Genomic DNA, 10,266 nt, shown 5'->3' on the forward strand with positions numbered 1-10,266 from the left:
GATTGGGCATTCGAAGAGTAGAAGATATGAATATTGCTTTGATGGCTGTCCATATTTGGAGCTTGATTACTCATAGAGAGTCTTTATGGGTCAAATGGATCCACTCTCGAGATAGAAGTTTTTGGGACATTCCGATCAAAAGCAACATTACTTGGAGCTGGAGGAAAATGCTTTAGTTACGATCCAGTATTCGCGACTATTTTTGGATGAAAGTGGGAGATCGAAAAGATACGATGGTGTGGTTTGATAAATGGAATGAAATTTGTCCTCTTAGGTCCATTGTTACTCCCAGGCTAATTGCTAATGCAGGATTCAATATGAATACTAAGCTAGCGGACATCTTTGTTCAAGGAGAATGGCGCTGGCCGGCTAATTGGTTCGCTAGATTTCCTGTTTTACTTAATGTTCAGGATTTCGAGATTTATAGTACTTGTAAAGACCAGCTTCAGTGGAGAATGAGACAAGGGAGCCTTACGGACTTTTCCACGTCTGTGGCTTGGGATAATCTTCGGCGTCAACAAAATGAAGTTCTATGGCCTAAGGTTGTTTGGTTTCCCCAAGCTATTCCGAAACATGCTTTCCTTATGTGGCTGGTTGTTCAAAAGAAGCTGAAAACTCAGGATATTATGAGCAGCTGGAATTCATCGGGTAACGCGAACTTGAATCTGTTATGTTGCTCTCTGTGTGTTTCGGGTCCGGATTCGCATAACCACTTATTCTTCGAATGTGATTACTCGGCTCAAGTGTGGAGTGATATCAAAGTTTTAGCTGGTATGGAGTCTATCCAGAATGAGTGGACCGACATTTTTTAATACTTGGTGGGTATAGCTGTGACAACTCGAGTTTCTGACTTTCACTTTCGCATTAAATGCGCGTTGACTTTGACTTTGACTGTTTAGTTGTTGGATTGTGGACTTGAATTATACGAGTTGTGTGTTAATGAAAATATATATATATATACGTTTTGATTATTTGATCGTGCATAGTTGTTTGCTACATTGTGAAACTTGTAAACTAGTTAGCATGAAACACATTACATTACACAAACAACCTTCGAAGGATGTCCACGAAACATGGTGCATGAATCGAAGGATGACGAAACACATCCTTCGATCCGGAAGATCATCCTTCGGATTGATAAGTCTCGAAACATATCATTCGGGCCATGAAGGAATCCTTCGACATCCTTCGGCCCAGTCATTTAATGGGCTTGGCCCATTCCGATGATACGTTTATAACTGAAAATACATGTATCGGTAATGATTATTCTAAAAACCCTAGAGCATCCTTGTGACGGCAATCACAGACTTACGGAGACTCCTTGCTGATCGATCCACTTGTTTACAAATTCCGGTTAGTGTTCAAGGTGTACATGATGTCATGGTTTATCAATTATTTGCTGTACGTGGTTTGTATGCTAACCGGTTACGAATGCTAATGGGATATGAATGTTATAACTGCCTAATCGTTTTGCAATATGTGTTTTTATGATCGGATTTGTACGGTATGAATGTTACGATGGGTTAGCTAGGATATTTGTATTAAACTGCCATGATTGTTATGATATTGTTATTAATCGGCTAACAAATCGAATCCGTTGTGATAATGTATAATGATAAGGTTTGTGGGTTGGTTGTGATATTGTACAATTCGATTTGTGTTATTGATTCGTTGCTCTTGAAATCGGATCGTATAGGATTAAATACTGTTATGGTTCATGTGGGTGAATTTAGGGTTCATAATGTTTATGAAAATAATCCCTGTTTGATCAATTTTTAGGAAACAGAAATGATTGAAATCGTGTTGGTTGATTTTCACGGATAAATTGGAAACTTGAATAAAACGTAACTGATATTATCGAAAGATATTGTATATGCCGAAAGATAATAGTAGTGACCGAAAGATAGTTTGACCGAACCATAATTTGACCGAAGGATAGATTTGATCGAAGGATAGCATGCTTCGAAACGTGACAAAACTGTTGGTCGAAAGATGACTAATGAATCGAAAGATATTAGGGTTTTGATAACGCTTTGAACAGTGGAACATATGTTGAATTAATTTACATGCCATGCTTGGTAATGAACATATTCGTGTAATACTACGTGTTGTACTGATATGCAAACTGACTGCTATGTGAACCAATTAATTGCATGCGTAACATTTCGAGCATGAACTGATTTGCTATACGTGTATACATAGGACGTGATTAATTAACTGTGAGCACTTATTTAGCATACCGAGCAAACCAAGGTGAGTTCACACTCTTACCAAGGCATGGGGTTCCCGGGGTGTTGGGAATGGGATTGAAAGGTTGATTAGATACTCTATTGACACTATGACTAGACTACCACATCACTATCCTCGGTTGTGAAGGATACCTATAGCTACGAGTAGTCTAGTGGTTAGGAAAACGTGGATCACCACCACAGGAAAACGTGGAACACCACCACAGGAAAACGTGGAACACCACCACAGGAAAACGTGGAACACCACCACAGGAAAACGTGGAACACCACCACAGGAAAACGTGGAACACCACCACAGGAAAACGTGGAACACCACCACAGGAAAACGTGGAACACCACCACAGTAAAATATACAAACGGCCCAGTAGAGCCACCTATTACAAATGAACTTACTATTACGCATTTCCTTTATGTGAACTCGCTCAACTAGTTTGTTGACCATTCTGTTACATGCCTTGCAGATCGTTAGGTACTTGGAGCTTGCACTGGAGAAGCGGGTCGTTGTGGACAAGGATTCGTGGTTTCTATGCTGAACCATTATAACATTTGAACTATTTACTATTTACTATTGTTGGATTATTACTATGCTTCCGCTACACTTTAAAACAATAACATGTTTTGAACACCTTTTGTATTGAACGGATGGTTTTCTTTTATCTTACTTAATACTATATGCATGTTCAATATAATTGGTGGCTTGATCCTGGTCAGTCACGCTCCCAAGCGGTGATACTCCGCAGGTGGATTTTGGGGGTGTGACAGATCTGTCACACCCCCAAAATCCACCTGCGGAGTATCACCGCTTGGGAGCGTGACTGAACAGGATCAAGCCACCAATTATATTGAACATGCATATAGTATTAAGTAAGATAAAAGAAAACCATCCGTTCAATACAAAAGGTGTTCAAAACATGTTATTGTTTTAAAGTGTAGCGGAAGCATAGTAATAATCCAACAATAGTAAATAGTAAATAGTTCAAATGTTATAATGGTTCAGCATAGAAACCACGAATCCTTGTCCACAACGACCCGCTTCTCCAGTGCAAGCTCCAAGTACCTAACGATCTGCAAGGCATGTAACAGAATGGTCAACAAACTAGTTGAGCGAGTTCACATAAAGGAAATGCGTAATAGTAAGTTCATTTGTAATAGGTGGCTCTACTGGGCCGTTTGTATATTTTACTGTGGTGGTGTTCCACGTTTTCCTGTGGTGGTGTTCCACGTTTTCCTGTGGTGGTGTTCCACGTTTTCCTGTGGTGGTGTTCCACGTTTTCCTGTGGTGGTGTTCCACGTTTTCCTGTGGTGGTGTTCCACGTTTTCCTGTGGTGGTGTTCCACGTTTTCCTGTGGTGGTGATCCACGTTTTCCTAACCACTAGACTACTCGTAGCTATAGGTATCCTTCACAACCGAGGATAGTGATGTGGTAGTCTAGTCATAGTGTCAATAGAGTATCTAATCAACCTTTCAATCCCATTCCCAACACCCCGGGAACCCCATGCCTTGGTAAGAGTGTGAACTCACCTTGGTTTGCTCGGTATGCTAAATAAGTGCTCACAGTTAATTAATCACGTCCTATGTATACACGTATAGCAAATCAGTTCATGCTCGAAATGTTACGCATGCAATTAATTGGTTCACATAGCAGTCAGTTTGCATATCAGTACAACACGTAGTATTACACGAATATGTTCATTACCAAGCATGGCATGTAAATTAATTCAACATATGTTCCACTGTTCAAAGCGTTATCAAAACCCTAATATCTTTCGATTCATTAGTCATCTTTCGACCAACAGTTTTGTCACGTTTCGAAGCATGCTATCCTTCGATCAAATCTATCCTTCGGTCAAATTATGGTTCGGTCAAACTATCTTTCGGTCACTACTATTATCTTTCGGCATATACAATATCTTTCGATAATATCAGTTACGTTTTATTCAAGTTTCCAATTTATCCGTGAAAATCAACCAACACGATTTCAATCATTTCTGTTTCCTAAAAATTGATCAAACAGGGATTATTTTCATAAACATTATGAACCCTAAATTCACCCACATGAACCATAACAGTATTTAATCCTATACGATCCGATTTCAAGAGCAACGAATCAATAACACAAATCGAATTGTACAATATCACAACCAACCCACAAACCTTATCATTATACATTATCACAACGGATTCGATTTGTTAGCCGATTAATAACAATATCATAACAATCATGGCAGTTTAATACAAATATCCTAGCTAACCCATCGTAACATTCATACCGTACAAATCCGATCATAAAAACACATATTGCAAAACGATTAGGCAGTTATAACATTCATATCCCATTAGCATTCGTAACCGGTTAGCATACAAACCACGTACAGCAAATAATTGATAAACCATGACATCATGTACACCTTGAACACTAACCGGAATTTGTAAACAAGTGGATCGATCAGCAAGGAGTCTCCGTAAGTCTGTGATTGCCGTCACAAGGATGCTCTAGGGTTTTTAGAATAATCATTACCGATACATGTATTTTCAGTTATAAACGTATCATCGGAATGGGCCAAGCCCATTAAATGACTGGGCCGAAGGATGTCGAAGGATTCCTTCATGGCCCGAATGATATGTTTCGAGACTTATCAATCCGAAGGATGATCTTCCGGATCGAAGGATGTGTTTCGTCATCCTTCGATTCATGCACCATGTTTCGTGGACATCCTTCGAAGGTTGTTTGTGTAATGTAATGTGTTTCATGCTAACTAGTTTACAAGTTTCACAATGTAGCAAACAACTATGCACGATCAAATAATCAAAACGTATATATATATATATTTTCATTAACACACAACTCGTATAATTCAAGTCCACAATCCAACAACTAAACAGTCAAAGTCAAAGTCAACGCGCATTTAATGCGAAAGTGAAAGTCAGAAACTCGAGTTGTCACATTATCCCCAACTTAAAAGAAATTTCGTCCCGAAATTTGGTACGCACTCACTGAGGAAGCTAGGTAAGTTACATTGTTCACTGGTTTTCCTGGGGTGTCACATCATCCCCCCGTTGATTTGGAATTTCGTCCCGAAATTCAGTAGTAGTAGCTTCAGCCTCAGGAGTGGATGCATTGGTTTCGAATAACTGGGGATACTTTTCTGTCATTTGATCTTCGCGTTCCCAGGTGTACTCTGGGCCACGTCGGGAGTTCCAACGAACTCGAACAAGAGGGATTCTCTCGTGTTTGAGGACCTTAGCATCCCGGTCCGTGATTTCAACTGGTTCCTCGACGAACTGCAACCGCTCGTCGATAGTCAGTTCCTTAAAGGAACTATGAGGGTCTTATCTGACAGACACTTCTTCAGATTCGACACGTGAAATACATAGTGAACTGCACCGAGTTCAGTTGGTAGGTTCAGTCTGTAGGCTACTGGGCCTATTCCTTCAGTGATTTCAAATGGTCCAACATACCGTGGATTGAGTTTGCCTCGTTTACTAAATCGAACCACACCCTTCCAGGGTGAGACTTTCAATAAAACCCGGTCCCCGACCTGAAATTCCAAGGCTTGCTACGCTTGCCCGCGTAGGCTTTCTGACGGTCGCGTGCTGCCGTCATGCGTTGTCGTATCTGTGCAATCTTTTCTATAGCGTCCACTACAATCTCTGGACCCGTAATTCGACTATCCCCCACCTCTGCCCAACAGAGAGGTGACCGGCATTTACGTCCGTAGAATGCCTCGAATGGAGCGGCTTGAATGCTGGTGTGATAACTGTTATTGTACGAAAACTCCACTAAAGGGAGGTGCTTTTCCCAGCCGTTGCCGAAATCAATAACACACGCTCGAAGCATGTCTTGAATAGTTCGCTCAGACTGCCCATCCGTCTGAGGGTGATATGCTGTGCTCATGTCTAATCGTGAGCCGAAAGATTTGTGCATCGCTTGCCAAAGCTCTGACGTGAATCGTGCATCGCGATCCGAAATAATAGAGGTGGGCACTCCGTGCCTCGAAACAACTTCTTTCATGTAGATGTCTGCTAGGGTAGAAAACTTATCCGTTTCTTTGATAGCCAAGAAGTGAGCAGACTTTGTGAGCCGATCAACGATCACCCAAATAGTGTCATTCCCACGCTGGGATCTAGGTAAGCCCGTAACGAAATCCATGGAAATTTCTTCCCATTTCCATTGCGGTATCTTAGGCTGCTGAAGCAGGCCTGATGGTTTCTGGTACTCGATTTTAACCCTTGCACAAGTTAAACACTTGCCGACGTAAGTTGCGATAAGAGCTTTCATGTTTGGCCACCAATAAGTTGTTCTGATATCGTGGTACATCTTATCCGACCCTGGATGTACCGAGTAGCGAGACTTGTGCGCCTCATCCATCACAAGTTCGCGTAAGCCGCCATAAAGTGGAATCCAAATACGCCCCGTTACATAGTAGGCGCCGTCCGCCTTTTGTTCCATTTGTTGTCGTGAGCCGCGTAAGGCTTCAGCCTTGACGTTTTCGGGCTTCAGGGCTTCTGTCTGAGCAGCTCGTATCTGCGCAGGAAGGCTAGACTGAATCGTAAGCTGTAGCGCTCGCACGCGCCGTGGTAAAGTGTCCTTTCGACTAAGGGCATCCGCCACAACATTGGCTTTGCCTGGATGATACTTGATAGCGCATTCGTAATCGTTAAGTAACTCGACCCATCGTCGTTGACGCATATTCAAATCCTTCTGCTTAAGGATATGCTCGAGACTCCTGTGATCGGTGTAAATCGTGCACCTGGTACCGTACAGGTAGTGTCGCCATATCTTAAGCGCGAAAACAACAGCTCCCAGCTCTAAATCGTGCGTCGTGTAGTTGCGCTCGTGAACCTTGAGTTGACGAGAGGCGTAAGCGATAACCTTGTCGCGCTGCATTAACACACATCCCAGTCCCCGAATGGATGCATCACAATAAACCACGAAGTCGTCTGTGCCCTCTGGCAATGAGAGGATAGGTGCACTGCAAAGTCTATCCTTTAGGTGCTGAAAAGCAGTCTCCTGGGGCTCTCCCCAGCGATAGGTAACACCCTTCTGTGTCAGTAGCGTAAGTGGTTGCGTGATCTTTGAAAAGTCTCTAATAAACCGTCTGTAGTAACCTGCCAGACCCAAGAATTGACGTATTTCTGTCGGTGTACGCGGTGCAGGCCAGTTTCGGATCGAATCTACCTTGGATGGATCGACATGTATCCCATCCTTGTTCACTACGTGGCCTAAGAAGTGGACTTCACGAAGCCAGAAGTCGCATTTAGAAAGCTTGGCGTACAACTGTTCCTTCCGAAGGAGTTCCAAAATAAGACGAAGATGCTGCTCGTGCTCCTCCTGACTCTTGGAGTAGATCAGAATGTCGTTGATGGAGTCAAGAACATTTTGTCTAGGTAGGGTTTGCACACTCTGTTCGTAATGTCCATAAATACGGCGGGTGTGTTCAATAATATCAAACCATTTATCACATCAATCATAAAATATAGTAGTTGAAATAATTCATAAAACCCAAAACATTTGATGTTCAAACCAAACTTTGTTCGAATAGCGGAAACATAATAATGAAAAACCCCAAAAAGAAGTCATAAGTTCAATTAGCGTTCATTGCGTCTCCTCCTCCTAACATGAAAACTCGACCTCTTGCCTCGTTGCCATTGTTATTGTTGTTTCCCCCGTTGTTGTCGTTGTTCCCGTTGCCCTGGTTATTGTTGTGGTTCTGATTCTGGTTCAACTGAGGACAATCGCGTTTGTAGTGTCCTTCTGCCCCACACTGGAAACATCCCCGGTTTCCACGCTGTGGTTGCTGCTGCTGGTTCTGTGGAGCTGGCGGTGGGAGTTGCTGGTTCTGATTTGCAGGCCGTGGACTCCTACAGTCTTTGGCCTCATGACCCATCTTGAGGCATCTTTGACAACGAACCTTATTACACTGGCCACTGTGATGTTTGTTGCAGGTGTTACACTTTGGAAGGTTTCCTCGATACCCTCCTTGTTTATGGCTGCTAGAGGAGTGCTGACTTGGACTCTGGTAGCTGTCCGTCTTTCGCTGCTGAGACTGCGCCTGCACTGAAGCTGACCCCTTGCTAGAATCCCCCTCCCATTTTCTTTTACTTTCACTGGGAGTAGCAAGTGTAGTAGGAGCAGTAGCGGTAGCAGTAGCACTGATACGCTTTGGCAGTTTGTTCTGATCCACTGCCTGATCGGTGATGCGATGAGCGAGACGCTGGATCTCCTGAATGTTGTTGAGGTTAGCCGAGGTAACGTGGCTCTGAATCTCTGGTACAAGCCCCTTGAGATACAACTCAATGCGCTTGTATGGGGGGTCTACCATGGTTGGACATAGCACAGCCAACTCGTTCGACCGTTTAGTATACGCTTCAATTTCCGATCCGACCATCTTCAGATTATAAAGCTCATCCTCCAACTTATGAATATCTTCACGCGTGCAGTACTCACGCTTGATGAGTTCCTTAAAGTCGTTCCATGGGGTGGCGTTAGCAGCTGCCAACCCTAAAATCTGCACTTGTGCGTTCCACCAAGTGAGCGCAATCCCTTCAAGTGTGCCAGTGGCGAACTTCACCCTGCGAGCCTCAGGGCATTCACACATTTCAAAAACCGACTCGAGCTTTTCAAACCAGTGGAGGAGTCCAACTGCCCCCTCCGTGCCGCTGAACGAGCTAGGACGACAGTCCATGAAATTCTTGAATGTGCACCCAGGTTGTTGCTGAGCGGGTTGACCTGCTTGGGCGGCTGCAACTGCCGCAGCAACGAGAGCCTCTAGCTGGGCTTGAGTCATGGTAATCCGTGCGGCCATTGATCTTCACATCAAAGGCAACATAAGTGAGAAAGGTTCGCGAATAGTGCGATGACAGAAGAGTGTAAGCACATAAGTATTCTCATGCAATGTCAGATCTGTCACACCCCCAAAATCCACCTGCGGAGTATCACCGCTTGGGAGCGTGACTGACCAGGATCAAGCCACCAATTATATTGAACATGCATATAGTATTAAGTAAGATAAAAGAAAACCATCCGTTCAATACAAAAGGTGTTCAAAACATGTTATTGTTTTAAAGTGTAGCGGAAGCATAGTAATAATCCAACAATAGTAAATAGTAAATAGTTCAAATGTTATAATGGTTCAGCATAGAAACCACGAATCCTTGTCCACAACGACCCGCTTCTCCAGTGCAAGCTCCAAGTACCTAACGATCTGCAAGGCATGTAACAGAATGGTCAACAAACTAGTTGAGCGAGTTCACATAAAGGAAATGCGTAATAGTAAGTTCATTTGTAATAGGTGGCTCTACTGGGCCGTTTGTATATTTTACTGTGGTGGTGTTCCACGTTTTCCTGTGGTGGTGTTCCACGTTTTCCTGTGGTGGTGTTCCACGTTTTCCTGTGGTGGTGTTCCACGTTTTCCTGTGGTGGTGTTCCACGTTTTCCTGTGGTGGTGTTCCACGTTTTCCTGTGGTGGTGTTCCACGTTTTCCTGTGGTGGTGATCCACGTTTTCCTAACCACTAGACTACTCGTAGCTATAGGTATCCTTCACAACCGAGGATAGTGATGTGGTAGTCTAGTCATAGTGTCAATAGAGTATCTAATCAACCTTTCAATCCCATTCCCAACACCCCGGGAACCCCATGCCTTGGTAAGAGTGTGAACTCACCTTGGTTTGCTCGGTATGCTAAATAAGTGCTCACAGTTAATTAATCACGTCCTATGTATACACGTATAGCAAATCAGTTCATGCTCGAAATGTTACGCATGCAATTAATTGGTTCACATAGCAGTCAGTTTGCATATCAGTACAACACGTAGTATTACACGAATATGTTCATTACCAAGCATGGCATGTAAATTAATTCAACATATGTTCCACTGTTCAAAGCGTTATCAAAACCCTAATATCTTTCGATTCATTAGTCATCTTTCGACCAACAGTTTTGTCACGTTTCGAAGCATGCTATCCTTCGATCAAATCTATCCTTCGGTCAAATTATGGTTCGGTCAAACTATCTTT

General features: G+C 43.0%; 1 protein-coding gene across 1 annotated transcript; it reads left to right on the top strand.

The window, feature by feature from the left end:
• Positions 1 to 233: 233 nt before the first annotated feature.
• LOC110893375 lies at positions 234 to 812 on the top strand. The gene has a single exon (XM_022140486.1). The coding sequence runs from the start codon at positions 234 to 236 to the stop codon at positions 810 to 812; it is 579 nt and encodes a 192-aa protein (XP_021996178.1).
• Positions 813 to 10,266: the final 9,454 nt, after the last annotated feature.

This window comes from Helianthus annuus, chromosome 12 (assembly GCF_002127325.2).
Source record: "Helianthus annuus cultivar XRQ/B chromosome 12, HanXRQr2.0-SUNRISE, whole genome shotgun sequence".
NCBI classification, from domain to species: Eukaryota; Viridiplantae; Streptophyta; class Magnoliopsida; order Asterales; family Asteraceae; genus Helianthus; species Helianthus annuus.